The 26518-nt window shown below is 58.7% G+C and overlaps 1 protein-coding gene across 13 annotated transcripts in view; it reads left to right on the top strand.

Moving 5' to 3' along the window:
- The window catches only part of CELF5 (CUGBP Elav-like family member 5), a 48436-nt gene extending 22314 nt beyond the window's left edge, over positions 1-26122 (top strand). The window contains exons 1-13 of one of the 13 annotated variants that reach the window (XM_045086820.1): positions 1872-2367; positions 2514-5308; positions 7913-7964; positions 9875-10003; positions 12359-12438; positions 14173-14319; positions 14957-15098; positions 15194-15340; positions 16811-16873; positions 17451-17534; positions 20412-20555; positions 22746-22913; positions 24202-26122. In XM_045086820.1, coding sequence (XP_044942755.1) covers positions 4997-5308; positions 7913-7964; positions 9875-10003; positions 12359-12438; positions 14173-14319; positions 14957-15098; positions 15194-15340; positions 16811-16873; positions 17451-17534; positions 20412-20555; positions 22746-22873 — 1428 coding nt within the window. In that variant the 5' untranslated portion in view covers positions 1872-2367; positions 2514-4996 and the 3' untranslated portion in view covers positions 22874-22913; positions 24202-26122. Of the gene's footprint in view, positions 1-1871; positions 5313-7912; positions 7965-9874; positions 10004-12358; positions 12439-14172; positions 14320-14956; positions 15099-15193; positions 15341-16810; positions 16874-17450; positions 17535-20411; positions 20556-22745; positions 22914-23654 lie in introns of those variants that run through there. The other 12 variants (XR_006608583.1, XR_006608580.1, XM_045086823.1 and 9 more) reach the window with 12 other exon arrangements.
- The last annotated feature ends 396 nt before the right edge of the window (positions 26123-26518 follow it).

Genomic DNA, 26518 nt, shown 5'->3' with positions numbered 1-26518 from the left:
CAGGGCCGTGCTCCCTCCAGAGTTTCTGGGAGGGACTCTGCTCCGCATCTCTCCAGCTTCCGGGAGCTCCCGTAACCCTTGTTCTCCAGCTCGTAGAGGCATCAGCCTCTGTCATCATGGGTCTATACGTCTCCGCTCTCCCTCTGCCTTTCTCCTATAAGGACAACTGTCCCTGGGTTTAGGGCTCACCCGAAATCCAGGATGACCCCATCTCGAGATCCATGACTTACTGACATCTGTAAGGACATCTGTTCCAAATATAGTCCCATTCACAGGTTCTGGGGCGTTAGGACTTGGACATGTTTTAGGGGGCTCCCCATTCAAGCCACAAAATGAACAGTGAGTATAAGGCAGCTGGGGGGAACATCTCGGGGAGGGGACCCAGGGGGAAGCAGGGGGCCCGGCCCACTGCCGAGGACTTGGTGACAGGCAAACAAGGCTCCTTCTTGCAGGACGGAGCGTTTGCGCCATGTCTGGATAGATGGGGAAGCCGTGGCAGATGGAGGTGGGGGCAGCGTGGGGACCGCGTGTGCCGACACTGGGAGGCTGCCAGTCACATTTTTGAGTGCAGGATCGCACGAGAGCCTCCATTGTCTCACAGAGGAGTTCACATCAGGTCACAAGGGGGTCCCAACCCCGGGGGTGGGGGTGATTCTGCGCCCCACAGGACCCTGGGCGACATCTGGGGACATTTGTGATTGTCATGACTGGGAGAGATGCCTGGTGTCCAATGGTCAGGAGAATAGGGAGCTGGTGAATGTTCTAGAGCGAATGCTAAGGGACATAGAACGCAAGCCACAAGTGGCATTCCCACTTTTCTAGGAGCAACAGCAAAAAATTAAAAAGAAACAGGTGAAATTAATTGTCATGCTAGATTTTCTCTTAACCCAACACCTCTCCAAGATATCATCAGTGCAGCAGGCAGTCAGCGTAGTTAAGGAGCGCTCACAGCCCTTTGTCCCTTGGAGGTGGGCCCACCCCTCGGTCCATCTCAATTCAGACAGTCAGTTGTGATCAGAAATGCTCGATCTGCCTTTGCTGTTTACGTTCTATAAAACGGAGAGTTGGAGAAGCAGGTCCACACACATGCTTGCTCTAAAATACTTAAGAGATTTTCCAAGAATGGAGTCAGAAATCAGTTTTTACATGTAAGTTTATATTTACATTAATTATAATTAAACAAAAAAAATTTTTTTTAATTTTATTTATTTATTTGACAGACAGAGATCACAAGTAGGCAGAGAGAGAGAGAGAAACAGGCTCCCTGTCGAGCAGAGAGCCTGATGCGGGGCTCGATCCCAACACCCTGGGATCATGACCCGAGCTGAAGGCAGAGGCTCTAACCCACTGAGCCACCCAGGCGCCCCTAAACAAAATTTAAAATTCTGTTCCTCGGTCACACAAGCCACATTTCAAGGGTTTGATGTCCACATGCGCTGGTGGCCACCATGTTGGACAGTATCCCACAAAAACGTTCAAGGCCGAGAGTTGGCAAACTTCTTCTGTAAAGGGTCAGAGAGGGACCATTTTTGGCCTCATGGGCTCTAGGCCCTCTGTGGCATCACATAAAAGAAACCACAAACAATGCAGAAATGAATAAGTGTGGCTGTGTGTCAGTAATGGAGTTGGCAGATCCCCATTCTAGGCCATTGCTGTCCGATAGAATTTTCCAGAGTGATGGAATGTTCTGTCTCTGCTGTCCAACTTGGTGGCCGCTAGGTTAGTGTGGCTACTGAGCCTTTGAAATGTGGCAAGTGTGATTCAGGAAAAACTTGAGCGGAGGGAGGGTCAGAGGGACAAGCAGACTCCCCACTGAGCAGGGAGCCAGACATGGGGCTCGATCCCAGGACCTCAGGATCATGACCTGAGCTGAAGGCAAGCACTTCATGGACTGAGCCCCCCAGGCATCCCCTCAGGAACAATTTCTAATGCTGTTTGAGTTAAATTTAAACTTAAACCGCCACATGTGGCTCGTGGCTACCACACTGGACACCTCAAATCTAGAATGTTCTAGATCAGGGGTCAGCTACTGGGTTAGACCACGGATATCAAATGTTCTAGACTGGGGGGTCACCTACTGTATTGGTAAGTTCAGACCTAGAATGTCCTAAACTAGGAGTCAGCCACTGTCTTGGATACCACAGATGTAGAATGTTCTAGATCCTCTACCATCTTGGTGCAGACCTAGAATGTTCTAGACCCCGGAACACGATTCAGTGTCATCTTATTATGTCTAGATTGTGGGTCTCAGTTTGATACCAGCTCATGGCTGGAGAGGCGGAGGGGGAGGAATGAATTGTCAACAATACCCAGAAACCGTGCCTGCCACGTCCCCAAGCCTGTGCTGTCACCGTCCTGACCTCTATGGTAACTGACCCCCGATTTTCACATTCTCTGCACTTATGACCAGATCTCTGAAACCCTGGGCTGCTTTTCCCCACTTGCTCTTTCCCCACGGTGGACGGACCCGCAGTACACAGAGTCTTCACCGTCTGCATTTTTCTGTCACTTAGCGCGATGCTGTAGAGGGTCGGCATCCCCTCTCGTGCCGCGCCCCAGCCGCGGGCACCTTCTCATGGCTGGCTGGCATTTCACCGCACGAAGCCGCAGCTGACTTGTCCGTCCTCCCGTTGGTGGACACCCGCGTCCTTTCCAGCTTTTGCCGTGACAGAGACCCTCGTCTGCGCTTTGTGTCTGGTGGGCACGTGCCATGCTTCCTCCGGCCGCAGCCGGGAGCTCCCACCCCGAGTACACGTGCCTTCGGCTTCTGGAGCTGACGGCCCCCTGCCTAGTGAAGGGGTCGGACTTGCGGGGGAGCCTCCTCTCCACCCCCCCCGACCCCGAGGGGACCCACAGATCTGCCATCAGCACACTCAGAGCCTCGTTCGTGGCTGGCGGCAAGAGTGCCGGGGCGGGGGGGCTGCTGGGGGGGTCCCCCGTGCATGTCAGCCGCATCGGAGCAGGGATGTCTGAGCGCACCCCCCCCCCGCCAGAAGACGGAGCAGCAGCCGCATGAGGGGAGCCCCGTGTGGGAAGAGCCCCCACCCCGGGCAGCTCACGTGCCCCCACACACCCGCACAGGGACCCTGGGGAGTTAGGGGGCCACAGTGGGGTCATGCGAGAGACCAAGGCAGCCACCATCCTTCCTGTCCCCTGCCTCCCCTCAAAGACCCTTGTGCATGTGTGTGTGTTGGGGGGGACAGGGTGGCGTGCACACCTGCGTCTTTTTATCTCTAAACCAGGAGGGGAGGGTGAGCTGGGGCATCTGCCGGCTCCGTGCTCCCCCCACAGTGCAGGGAACAGGCAAGCCCCCTCCACGAATGCTGCTTCTGAAGCGAGTTCCAGCTCCCATGTCTGAGTGTGACAGCGGCGTCCGTGGGGGATGTGGTTTAATCAAATCTCGGCATTCTGGAATAGGATCCTAAATTGAATAACAGAATCCCAGAATAGAACCCAGAACGGACCGCAGGCCCCTGGAATCCACGCTGGGCAGAGGACTCAGATTGCAGCAGAGGCTTTTTGTGGGGGTGTCAGACCCCAGGATGAGGTTCCTGGAGATGGCACAGGCCCGTGGGGACAGTGAGGCGGGGGGCAGGTGGCCGGTCCAGCCCTGTCTCTGAGGGGCTGTGCCGTTAGCGCGGGTACTGTCTCTTTCCTCGGGAGGGTCTTGAGGGGCAAAGGACATCCTGGATCTGGCGTCTGCCCTGCACCCCAGAAAGGGCTAAGTTTGTCTGTCTGGGGGTCTCCCCACAGACCCCTCCTGAAAACCCTTTCTATGTGCACAGGGATTTCTGAAGTGGCCCCCTTGCAAGACCCCCTCCCACATCCCATGACCTGACTCCGGTGCCAAACGTCCAGGGCTCTGACCCTCCCCGGCCTCAGTTTCTTCGTCTGTGAAATGGGGTTGCAGAGGGGCTTTGAGGCTCCTGTGAGGGCACAAGGCGTGTTGCTGAGCTCGCTGTGGGAGCTTGGAAAATCCATGCTGAACGAAGGAAGGAATGAGTGAATGAAGGAACTGTCCCAGACACGCGGAGCCTGCAGGACTCGGGGCCAGGGGGGAGGAAGGCCGGGGTGCCAGCCCCAGGCCAGAAGGAGCCACAGCAGCACCTAGAGCCGGACAGCGGCGTGGTCTGTTTGGCAGGGAGGCTGGGTTAGGCGCTGGGGCTGCGGGCGAAGGGGAGGCTGCACCAGCGGCCCGGCATCACCTTGCTTTCTCCTCCTCCTAGCGGGGGCCTCTGCCACCTCCCGCCATCCCTCCCCCAGTGGCCTCGGTTTCCCCATCTGTAATAATACATAGTTCAGACATGAGGGACCCTGGTTTCTCGGTGGTGCGTGGCTTGGTTGAAGTCACCCAGCAAAGGTTGGGGGGCAGAGCAAGGACTGGGTCTCATCTACCTAAAGCATGCCGACCCCAAAGACACAGATGCTCCCCCAGAGCCCCGGCCCACAGGCCCCTTGGCTGGAGGGTTGGCTGGACCTGGAGGAAACCAGGAGATTGGGCCTCTGCTTTGATTTTCTCCGTTCCCTTTCTGATTTGCCCATCTGTAGAGTAAGAAGCTTCCATCTCATGACGTTGTTCAGAGATTAAATGAGTCGGTGGAGGTAGGTATTCCTCCAACGTGAGAAACTACCCCCCCCCAAACTCTTACTCATACTTCAAAACCCCCTACAGACTTTCCATCTTCACTGAAGCCCAGGATAGCCTTTGGCTCTCCACTGCTCTATGCTCTCTGGTTTCCCAGGGGCTTGTCCCCACCTCTGCCTCCATCCTGACTGCTTAGGTCTGGGAGTGTCTGTATCTGCCTCTGTCTCCCCTGGTTCCAGATGAGAGGGTCCTCCTTAGGGCTGCAAAATTACTCAGCACGGGGCACACCAGGAATGTTCTTGACTAAATGAAAGGAGGAAGTGGGGGGGGGCGGGGAAGGAATGCAGCCATGGGGAGCCAGAGAAGGTGGAGGAGGGAGGGAGGTACCAGGCAGAGACCTCGGTGGGACAGATGGAGAGAGGGAGCCGGAAGGAGGTGGGCAGAGCCAGATGGGCGGGCAGGGGCGACAGGAGGGGTGGGTGTGGGGAGACCCAGCTTCCCTCCCCCCCACTAACCCCCCCCCCGCGCGCCCCGCGCCGCACGCCTCCTCCCGGCCTCTGGCGGGCGGATCGACTGCGCCCGCCTGGGCGTCGGGCTCGGGCGCGGGGAGCGAGGCGCGGGGCCGGTGCGTGCGTGCGGCGTGTGCGCGCCTGTGCGCCCAGGGCCGGCCGGGCGGGCGGGCGGCGGCACGTGGAGGCCAGCCTGGCGCGCGTCTCCAGGCCGGTGGGTAAGGCGGGCCGCGGGGTGCGGATGGCCAGGCCTCCGAGCCTCGGCTTTGGAGCGGGAGACTGGGGAGGAGGGGACTGCCCGCCTGGCTTCTCGGGACCGCACCGGGACTCTCGGCCCGAGCCCGAGCTGACCCGGGAGGGGGAAGGGGTCTCCCAGGAGGAGGCGGAAGGTCCCAGGCTCGGCAGCGGGCGGGGGAGATGGGGCGCAGGGACCCAGGCCGCGAGAATGGGGCGGGGGTGGAGGGTGCGGTGAGGGGGACAGGTTCCCTCCCCGTGGCCCCCTCCCTCGCTCCCTCCTCAGCTCATCCATCTCCAGAAGATTATATTTAAATATCTCTTTTGTGCAAGGCAGGAGCTGGGCTCGCCCCTAAGAGGCGGTTTCCATGGCAACAACAATTGCCAGCTTCCGTGTGGTGAATCAGCGTTGCCATGGCAACCCCATCCTCATCTGCCCAAGGTGCTGGGAGGAGGGAGGAGGTGAGGGCCAGCGGAGGCGGGGCGGGCGGGGAGGGGCGAACCGGAGGCCGGAGCCCAGGTGCCCCCGCTCCTCCCGGCTCCCTTCACAACCTCAGTTTGCCCCCCCCCCCCGCCCAGAAACGGGTCCCGTCTGGTTAAATAATCCCCGCTCCTGCCTCCAGCTAGCTGGGTGTGGTACCCAGGTGGAGAGGGGGTGTGTGCGTGTGCGTGTGCGTGCACACGTGGTGGGGGCAGGGAGACGTGGTTTGGTCTTTCGCAGGTGGTCTGGGTCCCTCTGAAGGTGTGGCTGGGTGGCAGGCATCGGGGACGCCCGAAGGCCTCTCTGCTTCTGGGGCTCCCAAGGCTGAGTTCAGATTGAGGCAGCCCATTAGGAGCTGGGGAACAAACACTCAGAATGGGAGGGGCGCAGGTGGGGTAGGGAAGCTGCGGGGGGCGGGGGCTCAGGGACAGAGGGCGCAGAGTGAGGGAGGGGCCTCCGATGGCGTGGGGAGGCTCCAAACTGACAGAGGGTCAAAGACAAGGGGAAGGAGATTTGGGGGTTCAGAGTCGGAGAGGGGTCTCTACTCATAGGACTGGGTAGAAAGATCCTTAAATTTTAAGTCTAGGAAGGCTTAGCGCCTTGACTCATCCACCATGACCTTGGACAAAGAGTCTGGGCCTTGATGTTGACATCTGTAAAGCCGGGTGAAAACTGAGCCTCTCTCCGGAGCTTGCTGGGTGTCTGTACAGCGTCTAGAAAGCTGACACCCCTCAAGCACCTTTTCTGAATGGCCATGGGAATGGTCTGACCTGGGAGGGGGTCTGGGGTGGGCCCTCGTTCCAACCCCAGGTCGGGCACAGACATCCCAGCCACCCTTCCATGCTGGCGTGTGCCGGACACTTCTTTCTGGTCAATTCAATTTAGCAAGCCTCTCGGATTCTCCCTACCTGGTGTGAAGAGAACTGCATGCTCTGAGAAAGCAAGATGTAGACACTTCCTGCCCTGAGGCAGAGGGAGGAAGGAACCCAGCGGGGTGGAAAGATGGCCTGCTTGGGGACATTTGAGCTGGGTTTTGAAGGATGAATAGGAGTTCACCAGGAGCCACAAGGCTTGGAGAGAGATTCTGTTCTCAAACCAGTGGAGAAGCAATGTCACGCATTTCCCACATCCCTTGAGTTTTTCTCAAATACCCATGTTAGCTCACCCCTATGGCTGGGTCAGTTTGGGGGTGGGGATTAGAGGAGGATTTCTTCCATTAAACATCATTTTCAGTGCTGAGGGGGCAGGGGGTTGGAGAACAGAAGCGTCCAGAACGAGTCCAGATTGAAAGCTGGTCCACTCAGGTATGACAGTCCTCGCACCCAGCGCTCAGAGAACGGACTGAGAGTACCTGCCCTTGTATCAGTTACTGCTGGGTGACAAACACCTCAACCATTTTATTTGTTGATTCTGCAGGTTAGTAAGCTCAGCCTGGGCTCAGCTGGGTGGCTCTTCTGCTGGTTTCCCCTGGGGTCATTCATGCAGTGGTGGACAGGGCTTGCCGGGATGAGCTAGGACTGGCCAGCCTCACTCCCATGCACTGTTTGGCAGTGGGGCCTCTCAGGGCATGAGGTCTGTCTTCCTGTTCTGCTTGGGCTTGTCACCTGGGCTTGTCCCAATGTCAGCTTTACAAAAGAGGAAGCTGCAAAGTCTCTTAAGGCCAGAGCCTGGAAGTCCCACCACTTCCCTTCCATGACCTTCCACGGGTCAGAGCAAGTCACATAGCCAAGTCCAGATACAGAAAGGTGGGGAAACAGGCTCCAGTTTTTGATGAGAAAAACTGCAAAGTCAAATATGCAGAGACTAGAGGTGTTGGACAACTTTGCAAAGAGCCTACTACACCTGGGAATACAAGGAGGCTTCCTACAGCAAGAAATATTGTGAACGGGTTTTGAATGTAAAGTAAGAGTTTTCCAGACAGCAATGAGCAAAGCCCCGTCGGTGGGACCATGTGTCACTTGTTTGACTGGTTTGCTGCTGGAAGTTGGTGGGATGCTGTGCCTCGGGGAGGTGGGCAGGGTGCCTGGCAGAGCTCAGGTGAAGCCCTCACCCCTGATGTCCCCACTGTCAGCCTCGACCTCCTCCTCCCCTCTCTCTCCGCAGATGGCGCGGCCAATCCAGGTGAAGCCGGCGGACAGCGAAAGCCGCGGAGGTAGTTGTCATCTCTCCGTGGCCACCAGGCTGGGGGGTGGCAGAAGAATGGGGGAAGGGGGGGACCCCTGATCAGAAGGCTGTAGCTGTCCCCTCTAGACTCACATACCTCATTGTGGTGGGAGAGGCAGAGTCTCCTGGCTAGGGTAGGCGCAGGAGAGCGGGGGGGGGGGGTGTCCCCTCTTCCAAACCACAGTGCCACAGGTCTAGGAGTGAAGGAGTTGGGGGGCAGGTGGCTAGGTCCAGCTGCTTGTCCCTAGATCTTAAAATGCCCCACTCCCCGTGGGGTGCAATACTGGAGGGTCTTCTGAGGCAGAGGGGCTAGGATCCCTGAAGGAACCCCTCAGGGGGATTTCTCTGTGTGTGTGCATGTGCGTGTTTGTGTATATGTGAGCATGCGTACCTTGGCACGCCTGTATGCAGATGTGTGTGAGCAGGGTGCATGTGCACGTGTGTTTCTGTGGCTTATGTGGTGGGGCTTCCTGCTAGCCTGTGTGCACGTGTGCACGTGTGCACGCCTGGCCTGGGCGTGGGCGTGTGTGTAGGATTGTGAGTGCCTGACTGTTCCGGGCTGGGCGTGTGGGTATGTGGGCTGGAGGCCTGGCGTCTGCGTAGGTCTGCACTGTGTTGGGGATGTGACCATAGGAGTATGCTTGGCTGTCCCCAGTGGCACCCAAGTCTAGCCATTCTTGGAGATTTTCCTACCCCCTCCCCAGTTCAGGTGGATTGGGGGCTGAGGCGGAGCATCCAGCCTTGGGGGTGGTGTGTGGGGCAGGGCGGTTAGGACTCCTGTGTATGTGTTGGAGCCTGGTACAGCCCATCTGGGCTGGGACCTGTTTTCACAGTCTCGGAGCAGGCTGCTCGTGTAGGTCAGGGATTGGGACGGGGGGTGGGGGGGGTCTGCATGTCTCCGTCTCTTCTCGTCTCTCTCTCACTCTTACTAATTCCTCTTCTCCTCCTCCTCCTCCTCCTTCTGTCTGTCTTTCTGTCTCTCTCTGTCTCAACTTCTCTTTCTCCCTCTCCATACCTCTTTCTCACCCATCTTTTCTCCTTCTGTCTCTCTGGTTCTCTCTCTACTCTTTGTGTGTCTCTCTTTGTCTCTTACTCTCTGTCTCTGTCTCTGTGTTTCTCCCTGTCTCTCTCTCTGTCTCTGTCTCTTTCCCGGACTGTCAGTCTCTCTGCGTCTATGCCTCTCTCTTCCATCCCCATGAGTGACAGCTGCCAGAGAACAGGTTTCCATAGTAACCCAGCTCACCATCCCTGGGAGATGAAGCTGCCATGTTCCTGATTACAGGGGAGCAGCCCAGTTACCAGAGGGAGCAGGACTCTCGGGCCTCACACGGGAGAGGCTGGCCAGCCAGGCCTCCAGCCAGACCCCCACCCCCACCCCAGCAGATGGGGGCTCCAGGCTTCCCGCACCTGCTCCTGTGCGCACAGGTGCCTTCACTCATTCAACAGACATGGACTGCCTGGCCCCTGCTGAGGGGAAAGGGGCCATCAGCGCTCACCCCCACTGGGAAATCTAGATGGCAGACAGACAGACAGGGACCCAGGCCAGGCCAGGCAGTTCGTTCACTAGTACTGTGTGGGGCTCTCCGCGAGCGAGGAGAGAGCCATCTCCGCCCCGAGGGTGGGAGCCGGGAAGCGGTCGGAGGCCCTGAAGGGTTGAAGGGAGGGCGTCCAGGAGGGGGGCGCCGCGTGAGCCGAGGCTTGGAGATGAGCCGAGCATGGCACGTGGGAGGATGGAGAGGCCCAGAGCAGGGAAGCGCGCGGCTGTGTCCTCCCCCACGCAGGCAGAGCGGGGGCCAGCCGTGCTCCCCCCACGCCCTGCTGCCTCCATTCTGCCCGAGGGACCGAGGGACCGAGAAATTCCCGGAGGCCAGGACGCGGCTGAGGGGGTGTCTCCGCCCACAGGAGACCGGAAGCTGTTCGTGGGGATGCTGAACAAGCAGCAGTCGGAGGAGGACGTGCTGCGGCTGTTCCAGCCCTTTGGGGTCATCGACGAATGCACCGTGCTGCGCGGGCCTGACGGCAGCAGCAAAGGTGACCGGCCGGGGGCGGGGCTGGCCCGGGGGCGGGGCTGGGCGCGCGGGAGGAGGGGTTCGGCTCCTGGGGGAGGGGCCTGGCACGGGGCGGGGCGGGGTTGGTTCCCGGAGCGAGGCCCGGCGCTTGAGAAGGCGGGATTGCCTCCTGGGGTGGGGCCAGACCCTTGAGAAGGCGGGGTTGCCTTCCGGGGCGGGGCGGGGCACCTGGGACGGGGGTGGGGGTTCGGCTTCTGGGGGCGGGGCCGGGCCCTCGAGAAGGTGGGGTTGTTTTCTGGGGCCGCCTGGGGATGCGGGAGGGCGGGTTTGTCTCTTGAGAAAACCAGATGGGTTTCTGGGGCGGGGCGGGGCACGTGGGCGGGCGGGGTTGGCTCCTGGGGGAGGGGACTGGCACGTGGGTGGGCGGAGCTGACTCCTGGGGGTGGGGCCAGACACTTGAGAAGGTGAGGTTGGCTTCTGGGGCGGGGCGAGCCACGTGGGAGGGTGGGTTTGGCTCCTGGGCGTGGGGCCGAGCACTTTAGAAAGTGGGTTTGGGGGGCACCTGGTGGCTCAGTTGGTTGGTCGCCTGCCTTGGCTCAGGTCATGATCCCGGAGTCCTGGGATCTAGTCCCGCATCGGGCTCCCAGCTCCATGGGGAGAGTCTGCTTCTCCCTCTGACCTCCCCTCTCATGGTCTTTCTCACTCTGTCTCTCTCAAACAAATAAATAAAATATTTTTTTTAAAAAAGCAAGCAAGCAAGCAAGCAAGCGGGTTTGGCTCCTGCGGACCGGGCAGGGCCCGTGAGAGGTGGGGTTTGCTTCTGGGGCAGGGCGGGAACGGGGGGGCGGGGTTGGCTCCCGGGGCGGGGCCAGGCGCTTGAGAAGGCGGGACTAGCTTCTGGGGAGGGGCGGGGCACGTGGGGGCGGGGTTTGGCTTCCGGGGACGGGCGGGGGCGCTTGAGAAGGCGGGGTTGGCTCCAGGAGGCGTGGGCTGTGCGGGCGGAGACCGTCCTTTCCCGCCTGGTCCGGCCCGCGCGCCGCCTGTGCCCACCTAACTGTGGGACAGTTTCCCGTGGACCGTCTGTGTGATCCTGGCTGAGCATCTGGAAAAGACTTTCGTGGTCCGCAGAGACCTGTTTCCCTGTCTGCCCACGTGACTGTGCCTGCGAAGGGCATCACTCCACCTGCGTCTTTAGTCTCTGACTTTTTCTGCCTTAGTGTCTAAATGACTATTTCTGCCTAGCTCTTCGTGTGTCTGGAGGTCTTTGTCAGTCTACCTGTCCTACCTTTTGGGGTTCACCTGTCAGGCACCAACTGTTGCCTTGCCTGTCTCTGGCCCTGGAAACTTTTTATCTTCTAAGGACAGAATGTATCCCGTGGTCCCTAGTTGCTTGTCTCTCTCTCTCTCTCTTTAATTATTTTTATTTCTAAATGATTTTTAAAGTTTATTTAATCATCTCTACACCAAATGTGGGGCTCAGACTCACGACTCCAAGATCAAGAGTAGCATACTCTACTGACTGAGCCAGCCAGGAACCCTTCTTTTCTTTTTTAATTGATATTTACATACTGTAAAATCCACCTTTTGAAAGCATACAGCTAAGTGCTTTCCAGTATGTTCAAGAAATTGTGCAACCATTGCCACTCTCTAGTTCTAGAACATTCCATTGTCCTACCCCACCCCCAGTCGGCCTGGCTCTTCCACAATATGCCCGTCTGGAACTACGTCTAGTAGCCTCTCCTATGACTCTGTGTCCGAATTTGCCTGTGTCTCATGGTCCCTGGCTGCCTTGGCTGCGTGATTTCTGATTTCTTCCTGTGTGGCCAGCCGCTGGGTCTGACCTGTCTGTTATTTATTTATTTATTTTCTGTCCCCATCTTTCCAACTCTGGTCACATGGGCCTACGTGTCTAGGTCTGAATGTATCTGTGCCTGAGTGTGCCCACAAGACTGTATCTCAGTGCCTCTGTCTGAACGTTTGTCACCTTCTCTCTGCATATCTGATTACAACTCGATCTCACCGTGTCAGCGGCTGGTAGCTGGGGGGTGTTCCCTAAGCCCGTGCCCTTCACTTGTTCCAGCGGGCAGGACCTGCCCCTCCTCCGGACTGCACACTGCCTCACAGTGCCTGTCCGGCCATGCGAGCCACCAACACCTGTGAAGCTGGTGGCTTTCTGAGCGAATGAGAGGCCACCGGGCTGACATCATACTCTGTGTGCTCTTCTTACTGCCTGATCCTTTATTGTCCAGCTGTCTGGCTGGCTGTCTGTTCTGACCGTCTGACCCGCCGCCCGGGGCTCCCAGTGCCCTAACCTGTGGCCCCTCCCTACCCAGAAAGACCCTATTACCCCTCACGCGTGCTCCTTGTCTTGGGCCAGGCTGTGCCTTTGTGAAGTTCTCCTCCCACACCGAGGCCCAGGCAGCCATCCACGCCCTGCACGGCAGCCAGACCATGCCGGTGAGTGGGGACCGCCCTGGGCCACGGAGCTGGGCGTGCGGAAGGGGGAGGGGACAGGGACAAAACCTCTCTCTACCATTCCCGCCATCCCGTAGCCACTTGCTGTTCATCAGTAAGGCACAGGCGGAGAGAGAGGCGGAGTCCCTGATGGTGGTGTGGGCACAGGTATGCAGGTGAGTGTGCGATTGTGCGTGTGGGAGTGTGCCTGGAGGTACTGCCAGTGTGTGGCTGCGTGTGTGTGTAAGAGAGGATATGTGAGTGTGTGTGGTTGTTAGTAGGTGACTTAATGTGCAATTGAGGTGTGTGATGTGAGAATATGGATACGTGTGTGCTGCTGCACGTGTTAAGTGTGTCGAACGGGTGTGTTTGTGTGAGTGGCTTGTGCAGCGTGCATGTAGGTGTGTGCACATGTGTGTTTCTACATGTGTGTACTGAGTGCACGTGAGTGTGGGTCTGCCTGGCTGATGTGGCGGGAACGAGCGCAGCACGCTTCTGTGGGCATCTGTGAGGGCACGTATGTGAGTGTGTGTGGATGGGCGGGTGTGTGTGTGAACATGCGTGTATGTGATTGCATGTGTACACGTGTGATATGGGCCCCTGAACGCACCGTGTGAGCGCGTGTGTGCAACTCTGTGTGACGTGCATGGTGCGTGCAAATGTGTGCACATATTTCGGACTCTTCGTGTCTGAGTGAGTTTGTGTGAGTGTGTGTGCATGTGTGTATGACTGTACAAGAGGGTGTCCTGGAGGGCGGGACCTGAGGGGTGTTGTGGCTTTGTGAAGGCCAGCAGGGGAACGTGGGGCGGGGCTGTGACAACAAGGATGGGGGTGGGGCGCGCAGAGCAGCAGGGGAGAGGGCGGGAGGGGCTGCAGCCCTCGGCCGAGGTTCTCGGGGTTCTCGGGGTCATGAGGAGCCATGGAAGGTTTTGACAGCGCAGGGAAGGGGCCAGGTCGGTTGGAAATGTCCCCTGGGCCAGAGCGGGGTTGGGTAGGGGGCAGGCCTGCGGCGCGGAGAGGCGGGGAGAGGCGGAGGAGGACGGGCTCAGCGCTGGGAGTAGCCCCGCCCCCTGGGGGAGGGGCCAGGAGCCACAGTCGCGGTACCGAAAAGGCCGGATCTGCCACAGGGGGTACAGGCCCTAGAGAACCATCCCCCCTCTCAGCTGCACTCAAATGGGAGTGAGGAGCAGGGCAGCGTCAGAGCCTCCAGGCCTCGCACGCTGGGCACTCGGGCCTCAGTCGTAGCCCCTGGAGGCAGGATTCGGGCTCACCAGGAGGTCAGGCTTTCTCCCACGCTCGCAGCTGACCAGTGATGGGGCGCATCGGGGAGCGAGCTCTCCAGCAAAGGGGGCATGTCCCCTCTCCGGTTAGGGTCTCACCTGTCCTCAGGTGTGAGTGACAGCTCTAGGGTCCTTCACCCGGGTCCCACCAGTTGGACTCTCCATTTTTGAGAGCGTGGCTGATAGTCAGGGTCCTCTGCTGGGTCCCAGACGCGGCCCCCTGGGCGGGGAGGCCCCACCTGTGCCCACAGGCAGCTGTACACGGTCAAGTGCGAGACCCAGGATGCTGATCTCTGAGCTGTTCTTGCTGTGCGGTCCGTGTCCTGCAGCTCGGCGCCCACGGGCAGGACTGGCCGCTGTGCTCCCCCAAGGGCCAGAGCTGGCGTGGTTCCACGAACCCCAAAGTCCTGGCTACCTCCCTCCTTCTTTCCCTCCTTGCTTGCCGCTGCCCCTGCAGGGTGCCTCCTCCAGCTTGGTGGTCAAGTTCGCCGACACGGACAAGGAGCGGACCCTGCGGCGCATGCAGCAGATGGTGGGGCAGCTGGGCATCCTGACGCCGTCCCTCACCCTGCCCTTCAGCCCCTACAGTGCCTACGCCCAGGCTGTGAGTGACCGCAGCGGCTGCACTTCCGTCTCCAGCAGGGCTCCCCACACCACTCGGGGGCGGGGGGGGGGGGGGGTCCGGCTCAGTCTCTCTCTCTCCATGCATGCTCTGTTGGGGGTTCTGCCTCTCTGCTCATCTTTCTCTCTCTTCCTACTCTCTGACTCATGGTCCTATCCTGGTCATGGTTGAGTCCCCAGATCCAGGCTGATTCCTGAGCCCCCCACCCCACCCCAGCTGAGCCCCCAGCCATGAACTGAGGCCCGAGCTGAACCCCAACTCTGGGCTGACACGACTCCATGCTTAGGCCCTAAATCTAGGCGGGGCCTCCAAGCCAAAAGGAGCCTCTAAATCGAGGCTGACTTCACACTGAGACCCAGCCCTGGCTGAGCTCAGTGTTGGCTGATCCCCAATCCCAGACCGAGTCCAAATTCCTGACTCAGCCCTGATCCTAGACAGACCCTTGATCCCACACTGAGCCCCAATTCCCAGCTAAGCCCTGACCCCAGCCTGAGCCAAGAGAGCCAGGCTGACCCCCTCCCCTACTCAAGTCACTTGAGGACCAGGCCTCCTCCCACGAGTCATGACCTCAGGGCAGGTGCCACCCCCATTGTGCACACCGACTCCTTTCCACCCCCAGCTCATGCAGCAGCAGACAACGGTCCTGTCCACGTCGGGCAGCTACCTGAGCCCCGGCGTGGCCTTCTCACCCTGCCACATCCAGCAGATTGGCGCCGTCAGCCTTAACGGGCTGCCTGCCACGCCCATCACCCCTGCCTCTGGTGAGAGTCCGCCAGGGGCCTAAGGATGGGTGGGCAGGGCAGGGCCAGGGCCAGGGCCAGGCTCAGGCTCCCCATGGTGCTCCTCCGTTCTGCAGGACTGCACTCACCCCCGCTGCTTGGCACCACGGCCGTGCCTGGGCTCGTGGCTCCCATCACCAATGGCTTCGCAGGGGTTGTGCCCTTCCCTGGGGGGCACCCTGCCCTAGAGACCGTGTATGCCAATGGCCTTGTGCCCTACCCAGGTAACTGGAGTGGTCCCCTGGGACCTATGGGTGGGTGGGAGGGTGGGGAGGGCGTCTCTGGGACAAGCAGGTGTTCCCATGCCATGGTCCCTGGGAACCAGAGGGACTGTCAGCTCAACAGACATGAGCTGTGGGCACAGAGAAAGAGACTATAGCAGGGTGGTTAAAACACGGGAACTTTATATCCAGACATATCTGGGGTCAAGCTTCAGTTCGGTTGTCCTGGGTGGTCTCTGTGAGTCCCTGGACCTCAGTGTCCTTACCCGGGAAATGGGTCTGATGCCATCAGTCATCTCAGGAGGTTGCACTGACGAAATTAGCATGTTGAATGCTTGGCACACTGTCTGTACCAAGAACAGCACCATCAATCTTAATTATTAACCATCACTATTGAGGAAGATATCAGGACCCATATCCACTCCTACATCCAGCCATGCAGTATTCTCCATGCACCGAATTCGGCTGGGCCCTGCCTTTGCAGAGCCGAGGTCCCAGCTCTCCCCATTCTGTACCACAGTCCCCAGGCAAGCCTCCTCCAACACCTTGCTTGGGTGAAGTAAGTCATCTGCATATCCACCATTGAGGAGAATTTGTTTTTATTTTGAAATGACTGGAACTCACAGAGAGTTTCAGAAGTACGGAGAGGTCCTGCTCCCTCCAGCCCAGCCCGCCACCCATGCTAACAGCTTACATAACAAAGCACATTGTCGAAACCAGGAGGCTGACACTGGTACAGTACAATGACCTCGACGGGAGCTGGACACCTTATGGACACTGTACCACGTTGTGTGTGCACCCGTGCGTGTGTGTGTGTGTGGGGGGTCTGTGCCATGTTATCACCGTCAGAGATTTGTGTAACCACCACCACAATGCTCCATCTCCGGGGGGTGATTCATTCATGTGACCCCTTTATGGTCACCCCCCCCACACACACACCCATCCTGTAGTAACCTCTCTCCGTTGGAGCTGAATCTTTTGGCTGAAATTTCCCCCTGATGCAGCAGCTCTAGTGGTCTGGACAACCTCTTTCCTCCCCTTACTTCCTGCCCTGAGAGCAGCCAGGAGGTCACAGCCACATGGGGGATCCGCGAGGTGTCTGATGAGTGAGGCTTGGGATGGGAGAGAGGGAAATGGATGGGGGTGGGGGGTGGTCAGGAACAGAGGCCTGAAGTCCTGGAGAATAAAGGGGAAGAGCGAGGGGGTCCGGATGGGGACAGAGAGATGGGGTTAAACCTCTCTGGAGCCCTGTTCGACTTCTACTATTTCCTATCTGAGTGGCCCTGCGCTGGTTGCTTCACCTCTCTGAACCTCAGTTTTCCTACCTGTAAAATGGGGACCATACCTATAAAACGTTTATGTAGAGATGAAGCTGGGCAGATGTTTGTTGCTCTCCTTCCGGGCGCTAAGGATCAGGGGTGGATGGAAGATCTGCCGCCCCCGTCCCACTCAGCCCTTCCGTCTACCCCGCAGCTCAGAGCCCGACGGTAGCCGAGACCCTCCATCCCGCCTTCTCCGGAGTCCAGCAATACACAGGTACGCGGGCAGTCCGGCCCACTCTCGGGCGTGGCCCCGCCCCTCTACCCCGCCTTTCTTCCTGTCTGGCCACGCCCCCTGGCAGCTCCCCGCTTCTGGCCCCGCCTCCCAGGGGCCGCCCTTTCGTTTGGCCTTCTCTCTTGTACCTAGCCACGCCTCCTACTTCTGGCCCTGTCCTTTCCCAGGTTTTGGCCCCACCCCTCCTCGGCCCTCGCAGCGTCTGGTCCCGCCCCCCATATCCTGTCCCGAGTCCTCCAGGGCCCTGCCCTCAGCCTTGGCCCTGCCCCTCACACTCTGGTCCCACCCACTCTGATCTTGTGCGGCCTTGGCCCCTCCTTCAGGCCCGCCCTCGGCTGTGGTCACTCCCCCTCCCTCATTCCAGACGTTGGCCCCACCCCCTCGAGCCATGGCCCCGCCTCACTCTTCCCTGTGCCTTGGCCCCTCCCCTAGGCCCGCCCTCCGCCGCGGGCACGCCCCGCCTCCCTCCCAAGACCAACGTGGCCCCGCCCCCGCCCTCCCCGCGCCGCCCACCGGCCTCACACCCGCCTCCGCCCTGTCTCGCTCCCGGTCTCCGCAGCCATGTACCCCACCGCGGCCATCACGCCCATCGCGCACAGCGTCCCCCAGCCGCCGCCCCTCCTGCAGCAGCAGCAGCGAGAAGGTGAGGGGGCCGCGACCTCCCCTGGGCGCCAGCCCCGCCCTCTGACCGCCCCCTCGACCTCCAGGACCCCTGGCCTGGCCTGGCGTGGCGCGGGAACTCGGGGAACCGCGGCCAAGAGCACGGCCTGCGGGCCAGACAGACCTGGGTTCGAGTTCTGACGCGGCCCCTGGGTGCTCTGGGGGAACCTCATCACCCTCTCGGAGCCACGGCTCGCTCCTCTGGAAAGTTGGAACCATAGGACTAGCGGGCCTAGGGGTGACCCAGCCACCACCAGCCACCCTTCCCAGGACCGGACGAGCCTCTGAATTTTGGGGAAGGACGCTCATCTTGAGGTCGGGCGCGGGCGGCGGGTGGTGGTGGGATATCTCGGGTGAACTGAGGCTCCCCAGTAAAGCGGAAGGAGGAAGTTGTTAGATTCTGGGGTCGGACAGACCAGGATTCAGGTCCACCCAGTTGTGGCTGTGCATGGTAAGGAAAGCACTCACTGCCCGTGCCTCAGTTTCCTCCTCTGCAACAGGAGCGACCATCTGGGTCAAGAGGCGTCGAGGCGTCACTGGGAAGGAGGCAAGGCCGTTCCTGACGCACAGTGTGGCTCAGCACCAGGAAGGCTCTTTCCCTTGTCCATCCAGCTAGTAGGGGTCAGGGGGAGGTGACCCACTGTCCCCATGGCTGGGGAGCACTGTGGATGTCCTGGCCTGCAAACTGAATTCTTTGAGGTTCTGCCCCACTTGGCCCTTGCCCTTGACCCGTGGCAGGGGACCACTTGCCAGGAAACGAGCTGAGCTTTGGAGACGAACTCTAGGCTGAAGGGTCCCCAGCTGGGCCAACCAGCCGCTACTCTGTCCTCCGTCAGATTTTATTCCTCTGGCGGCTCAGTGGGTAAAGTCACAGATGGCAGGCATGAGGATTTGACAGTGCTGGAGCTCCAGTGCGACTTTCAGCAACCTCCCAACACCCCCTGCACCCCCTGATCCAGGGCGGGCCAGCACGGGCTTCCAAGAGGGCCCAGCTGCCTCAGGTCACTGTTCTGTGGATGGCTCGGACCTGGGTGTCTCCCTCCCTGATCCCTGCTCCAACTTCCCTCCACCAGGGCTGAGGCGGTCAGAGCTAGGGCAGTGGTGATCAGCCCTGCTGTCACTCGCCATGAGCATTTTGGAGAGTCCCCACCTCGGGGGACAATGTACAAGACTCCCGCTCGCACCATTCTAGACCTTTGTCCGCGACACGTCAAAGCAAAAGACAAGATAGAGCCCTGATAAAAAATGGTAGACAGCGTCATGCCCAGGGGCAGGTTAAAAAAATACGGTCAGGATGGCCCTTTATCCCGGCAAAGACCTCAAGCTTGCACGTGGACATGGCATTGAAGGGAAGGGTGGCGGGTGTGGCTGCTGTCACGTGCGGGGAGAGACGTGTCTGAAGTCAGAGGGGAAGTCGTAACCTCACATGGGGATGCACGTGGCTCAGACACACGTGGGGAGCCGAGGGAGTGGTCGGTGGTCCCGCTGTGTGCTGTGGGGAGTGTGTGCGCATGCGTTGTCTTCTCACTGGGTGCCCTCAGCTGGGTGTGGCTTTCCGCCTTCACCCCGTGTTTCTCGGAGATGGGATCACGCTCTGGCGGCTGTAACGTTTGTGCCGCGGTCGAGATCACGCCGTCCACATCAGTCACGACGATCACGTTGCAACTCGCTTGCATTTTAAAAACAAGCGTTCTTGGGACTGTGGTCCTAACCAGGAAGAGAAGGGTTGGATGTCCGTGGGCAATCCCGGATCTTTATTTCCTGGGATGGAGAATACTCACTTCTGGACCGAGGGGGATTTTTGGTGGTTTGGGGGTTCGTGGTTTTGGGGGGCATGGGCGAAGGTCATCTGTTGGTTTGGGATGAGGGGCAGGTTTTGGTGACTGTTCATGGCTTCAGATAACGAAGGTTTTAAAATTTCATTGTTATTTGTAGCTGTTACGTAACCTCTCCATTGGGGATTCTTTGGGGAAGGGGATGGTTTTGAGAGTTATCTGGGCCTTTAAGAAGTTATTCTTGGTTGGTGTAGTATATCATGTTAAAATGCCCAGGTGGGGACGTGGAGGGGGGCGGGGAGCGCTGCCTGGCCGGCTCAGTCGGTGGAGAACACAACTCTCCATCTCGGAGTTCTGAGTTGAAGCCCTACACTGGGCGTGGAGCCTACTTAAAAATAAATAAAAATGTAATAAAATCACCAGGTGGCTTGGGGACTACAGAATTTTTTTATCTTAATTGAGGGTTTTTTTATGTGTGTCATCTGAGTCTTGAAAATTATTCAAAGCTTGGAGGATTATCCACGGTTTTGAAGACTATCTCGATATTTGGGGTTTGGGACCGGGGAATGACTTGTCTTATTCTGTGATCATCGGACTTGTAAGATAGGAACATCGTATTTTAAAACCAGTTGTAGATTTACAGAATTAGTGCAGAGATATACAGAGTGTCCGCATACCGCACGTACAATGCATCCGCTGTCATAAATGGTCTGGCGTTTCCGGGTTTAGGGATTTTTTTTCCGGGGTTTCCGGTTGTCTGGAATTTGGGGACTACCCAGGGTCTGGCATTGAGGGATTTATGTCAGTTTTGCGGGGAGGGACCATCTGAGTTTTGTAAATTACCTGGGGCATGAGGATAATCAGAGGTTCAGGGTACTCAAGTGTGGGATTAGAAAGGCAAGGGTAAGCGCGCCCTGCCTCCCCTCCCCCGCGCCGTCTCCACGCCCTGCTTCCCGGTGTCACGGGCACCCTCCCCCAACAGCTGGAGATGCCAGAGGTGGGCTCCGGTCCCAAGCCCCTCCCCCCGGGGGGGGGTCCGCCTCCTCTCCTTGGGGGCTTTATGTCTTTCTCTCCCCTACCTGCAGGTCCCGAAGGCTGTAACCTGTTTATCTACCACCTCCCCCAGGAGTTTGGAGACACGGAGCTGACGCAGATGTTCCTGCCCTTCGGCAATATCATCTCCTCCAAGGTGTTTATGGATCGGGCCACCAACCAGAGCAAATGTTTTGGTGAGTACCTGCTTCGGGCACCCCTTCCTGCTGGCCAGCCCTGTCCCCCTGATCCGCGTGCTGCCAGGAACACAGACGTGGGAGGGCGTGGTTGGCGTGGTCAGCTAGGAGGCAGGTGTGGTCCAAGAGAAGCACATTTAGAAGTTGCAGTGAGCACTTATTAAGCACCTGCTGTGTGCCAGGCATGCTGCTGGGTGCTGGTCAGGGCAGCAAAGGAAGCCCACAAAATTCCTGCCCTCCAAAGCTTGCAGTCTTGCCGCGCTGCCCCACAGAATTTTCTCCACTGGCAGAGATGTTCTTCTCGCCTCTGCTGTCTGAGCTATGAGCACCGCGTGGCTGCCAGGCACCTCGAGAGGGGCAGTTCAACCGGCAGGATGTTTCTGATGGCCTGGGGGGAGCAGGGCAGGATGGGGGTGGGGGAGATGGGGAAGAGAGACAGAGATAGAGAAAGAGATAAAAGTTTTAGTTTTAAGGAATCCAGATCTAAATGACCGCCCCTGGCCAGCGACTGCGGAGTTGAAAAACACAGGCTTACAGGTAGGAGGTGGAAATAAACAAGGCAGGGCATCCGTCAGGGGGTTATGAATGGCGGGAAGAACACCATCACCATCTGCTCCTAAGGACCCAGAAGCCGGTGTGCGGGATGTAATGTTTTAGCTGAGACCCAAACGTTGAGATTTCCCAGCCCCAGGATGTCTGGGGTACAGGGTTCCGGGGCAGAGGGAGCGACACGTGCAAAGGTCCTGGGGCAGAGCTGTGCCTGGTGTGTTGGAGGGCCAGCCAGGAGGCCCTGTGGCTGGAGCAGAGAGAGGGGGAAGGTGGGAGGAGGAAGGCCAGGGAGGGGCCGGGGTGGTCCTACAGGGCCTTGGCCTCCAAGTTCACACAGCAGCAAAGAGGCAGAACCCAGATCGGAACCAGTCCGTTTGACTCTGAAGTGTGGACTCGTAATCTCACTCTGTTGTATTGCAAAGGCCAAGTCTTGCCTATTTAGCCAGGGCGTTCCGTATATACTCAGCATCCAACCATGAAAGGGAAGAGCGGCCCCATTTTACCCCGGGGAGGAAGGAGAGGCACAGGGCGGTCAAACAGCGCACCCGAGGCCACCTGGATCAGGGTCCTCTGCCAGTGCCCAGGCCCCTCGTCAGCATCCCACTTGCGGGACGAAGAAGGCGGCGTGTGGGGGAAAACCCACTCAATCCCTCTCAACAGTGAGGAGTCCTGTGCCTTCCCTGAGCCTCGGTTTCCTGATCAGTGTAGCGGGGGGACAGGTGTTAGGGCAGCTGGTAGACGTGAAGACCTTATGCCCCCCAGCTCCACCTTCCCCCCTGGCTCCCCAGTGGGCCTCTGCAGGACCGATCAACCCTGCCTCCGCTCTCTCTCCACCTAACCCCCCACCCAGCCTCTCACCCAGAGCTCGGGGATCCCCACCTCAAATACTTGGGCATGCAGTCCCTCACCCCAAAGGGCTCCTGGCCCCTGTGGCCTCCACACCCTCCCGGGAAGCCTGCGAAGACCGAGCGGTGAGGGGCAGGAGTAGGGCAGGGTGGCCCGGGGTGGCAGGGGCTGGTGGAAGGTTGAGGAGTGGCCGAGCAGGATGTTTCTGATGGCCTGTGGGGCGTGGGGCAGGGTTGCGGGGGATATGGGGGTAGAGAGACAGAGACAGAGACAGAGAACGAGATAACAGGCAGAGAGAGGAAGAGGGCGAGAAGAACAGAGAGAAGTGACACCAGGACACTCACGCAGAGACAGTCTCTGATCCACAGTCAAGATCCCAGATGGACAGCAGTGTCGGGAGGGCAGAGGGTTAGCATCCAGGGCCTGGAAGGAGGCAGGCAGCCAGGTTGGGGAGGGAGGGAGAATGTGGCCCTCATGGGACCCCCCCCCCATGGGCCTCACCTGTTCCCTCCACCTGTGGGAAGTCTCAGCAGAGCAGACCCCGGGTAAGGAAGCAAGCACCCCGTCCCCGGAGGCATGCAAGTCTAGAGGGTGTCAGAGCCAGGTGCCGGGCTGCTGTGCGTGCCCTGGCGTGCCCTCCTGCCTCCCCGGGCCCACTTGCCCCTGCGAGCGCACCCCCCCCCGCCCCGCCCCGCCCCCAGGACCCCGCGAGCCGGGCTGCCGGGGCCGCAGCACTGCAGGAAGCGGAGGACGCCCGCGTTGCCCACCATGGCGGGTCCGCCCCGGTCTCCGCAGGCTTCGTGAGCTTTGACAACCCGGCCAGCGCGCAGACCGCCATCCAGGCCATGAACGGCTTTCAGATCGGCATGAAGAGGCTCAAGGTGCAGCTGAAGCGGCCCAAAGACCCGGGACACCCCTACTGACCGCGCCCACAGCCGCCCGGAGGCTGCGGGCCTGGCCCAGGTGAGCCGCCAGGCGGCCCCACCCACCCCCACCCCCACCCCCACCCCCACCCCGTTTTGGCCAAACACCCCCTCATTCTCTGAGCCCTCCCCAGCCCCCCGGGGATGCTGCTGGAGGCCATGAGGGGTCCCCAGCTTGGGTCGCTGTGGACAGAGCTAGACTAGATCACCCCCATCCCCCCTTCGGTCGGGGCTGGGACGGAAGGTGGATCTAGGGTCCGGGGGTGGTTGGGGAATCCTTCCAGAAGAAGGCTTTGAAGGATGAATAGAAGTTCACTGAGAGGCCAGGTTTGGTCTGGGGTGGGGTGGGCTGTGGGGAGGGTATTCTGTCCTGACCTGTGAGTCTCGCAGCTGGGCTGGGGTCCTAACTCTTCTCTGGTTCCTGCTCTGTGGGCTGGTGAGAAAGCGGAATGTTTGCCCTGCTCACCAGCCTGCCCCCCCCCCCCGAAAAAGGTACCCCCAGACACACCCCCAAGAGTGGATTTTGCCATCAGAGAGAACAACTTTATCAACAACTAAACACCTTCTCTGGGGGAAGGAACAGTGAGCCTAAGGGGCCAGTGGGGAAACGTAACTGACCGCAAGCCTTGACGAGCCTCATCCGTGGAATGGGTTCGTGGAAGTCGCCTCCCGAGACAGGGAGGATCCGCTTGGGGATGCGGTGTTTTCCCCACCAAGCCCAGGACCCGCCACCTGGAAAGCTCTTGACCATTCATTTTGGTTTTCTTTTCTCCATCACAAGCGCCGTGGTCATCAAAGCGCCGTGCCTGGGGTCTGGCGCCAAGTAGGTGCTCAGTTAGGGGCTGGGCATGCTTTTCCGACTGTCAAGTCAGCACCCCCAGATTCGCGGGTATCCGGTCACGGGATCAGGCGACTAATGCCCCCTGCACCTGAACGCTCCGGGACAGCAAGTCCTTACTGAGCACCTACTAAGCGCTAGGCGCTCTTCCCCGCGCTTGGGGCCACACCCCAGTGGTGAATGACCTGACACGGGGCGGGGCTTGGGGGGCGGAGCTGCCCCCGTGGAGCTTCAGTGGCAGCGAGGGGGCAGGGGAGACCAGAATAAACCCAACTCTTGGCCCCGGGTTGCGGGAGGAAATGGGCTCAGCGGCCCCACGTCCCTTCCCAGGCGGTTTGTTGGCCTCCGGATCCGGAAGTGGACTCTCTGTGAAAGGACAGGGGCCCTTGGGTTCCCAGAACCCAGCCTGGCCAGGGCAGGGGGTGTAGGTGGGAGGCGGTGTCGTAGGCCCCCCATCACCCCACCCTAACGCCCCTCCCTTCTCCGCCAGGTGAGGGGCCTTCCCACCCCAGGAGGGCTTCCCGCTTCCAACCGATCCCGGACTTTTCCGTAAATTACAACCGAGTTTGGACACCAGCCCTCCCTGTCTCTCCCGCCTCCCTTGCCCAACCCCCTTAATGTGAAACCCTACAAAGGCCACATGGCGCCGGGAGGGGGCTTTGTGATCTGCCCCCGTGCTGGGGGGAGGGGGCTTCTGAGTTGGGGGCCAGGAGGTTCCCTGCCCCCTCCTTGGTGGCTCCCCAAACTAAATCACAACTTTTCCTATATATATATATGCATATATATATAGAGCTATAGACAGTATATATATTTTTTGAGTATAGATCATGGGACCAAACTTTTCCGACTTCCTCCCATCCAAGAGATGGTGACCCTGGCCCGGTCACTCAGCAGGGACATAAGAAGGGCTGAGGATGACCGGGCCGCCCAGTGTCTCCCCATCTCCCGCTGTCATGTCAGACCAGGGCGCCGAGAAGCACTGGGAATCAGCTGCCAACGCGATACACCTCCAGGACTTTGGGCCCCTGCTGCCGACGGCTCTCGCAGGCCTTTGGGCTCAGCCAGCTCGAGTGTCCCTGGTCTTAGCTGCAGCTTCGGGACCCCCTAACCCCTCCCTCACCCCAGGGCCCTGCCTTCCCCGACGTAGGCACAAAAGAGACCCGCCCCCACCTTCTCCACCCCCCCCCACCCCCGTCATAGCCTTACTCATGTGACCAATAGCCCTTAGCTTTCCGTCAGGGGCAGACAGGGGCCGGGGCGCCCCCCCGCCCCTCCTGCCCCCTCCCAAGGGCAGGCAGCCACCCTCCCTGCCTTCGGATCACCAGCCTGGAGTTCACGATCTCATGACCAAGATTGCCAAGCGCGTTGGACAAGCCAACCTGCACCGTCCCAGCACCCCGTTACCAGAAATACCTCTACAGATAATTTTTTTTTTTAATTTTGGTTTTTCTGAGCAGATACAAAGAAGAAAAGAGAACAAAATGGGGAAAAAAAAATCAGATGACTGGATTTTTGTTTCCTAGTCGGGGCGGGGAGGGAAGTCCTTTCGGGGCATCTCTGTATAGCTACTCAAACCGTGAAAACCCACTTTGAAGCACAGAGTCAAGTTCGTTGGACGTCATTGGGGCCTCTTGCCAAGTGAGGCGCCGAAGAACTTAATAAGCTCAAGAAAAAAAAATTTGTAAAAAAAAAAAAAAAAAAGCATTCCCTTTTGTTTCTACCAAAATGTGTTGACTGACCCAGAAAAAAACAAAAACAAAAAAAAACAAAAAAGAACACATTGCAAAAAAAAAAAAAAAAAAAAAAAGAAAAGAAAAGAAAAAAAAAGTCTTAATGACCAACTTGTTTCGATATTCCAGAGTTTGATAATTGTTCCGAGACACTCTAGCGTGCCTGTGTCCCGTGCGTCTGCGTGCGCGTGCCCAGGGGCCACGAGGGGGCCTCGTGCGTGTCCCCGGCACCCGCCAAGCCCTCTGTTGGGCCTGCTTGGGAGTGCGTGTGGGTGTGCAGTGGCGTGTGTCCCTCTGGCCCATGTTTACTGGCTGTAAATACCATTTTTATACTCCACATCGAAGACCTGCGTGATTTGTACGATGTACTTTATTTCTGCTACGAGTGATTTCATGAAGTTTCAACTTGCAAACCGACTTTTGGAGACAAACCGCCACACACACACACACACACATATACATACACATACATACACATACACACACACACACAGAAAAGGAATACAAGAAAGGGACTTAGAGGGAACTTTGGGTTGACTTGGTTTGGATTTCTGGCTGGAGAGGTCCTTGTCACTGTGGCGTGTTCAGGTGAGAAGCTGCAACCATCATTTCAATGTCCAAATGCCTCTCTTTGGTCTGGAGAAACTGAAAGTTTATTTAATAAAAGTTTTACTTGCTAAAGGACTGGGTCCTCCCTTATTCACCGCCTCTCGTGGATAGAGCGTGTCTGGCCCCACTGAGTTGCCTGGGCAAGAGAACCCGGATTTCAGGTTAGGGGATGCAGGAGGAGATATTCTGGGAATATTTCAACACCGAGACTCCCTCTGAGTCGTCCAGAAGCAGAGGCGATGGGACTTGTCCTTCTCCAGGAGAGCAGGTTCCTGTGGCGCTGGGTTCACTGGCTCATCCATTCCCCAAACACCCACCCACCTCCTGTGTGCGGGTCCCCGGCGGCTCTCGGCTCTGTCCTCACAGAGGTGGCCCCCAGAGGAGAAAGACACTCTAAACGATGCATTCTCTTTAATTCGAGGTAGAATTCGCGGAACATGAAATTCCCCATTACACCATTTTAAAAGG

Source organism: Mustela putorius, unplaced genomic scaffold (assembly GCF_011764305.1).
Source record: "Mustela putorius furo isolate JIRA1106 unplaced genomic scaffold, ASM1176430v1.1 tig00000095_pilon_pilon_pilon, whole genome shotgun sequence".
Lineage (NCBI taxonomy): Eukaryota > Metazoa > Chordata > Mammalia > Carnivora > Mustelidae > Mustela > Mustela putorius.
This window is presented reverse-complemented; position numbering and strand designations above follow the sequence as displayed.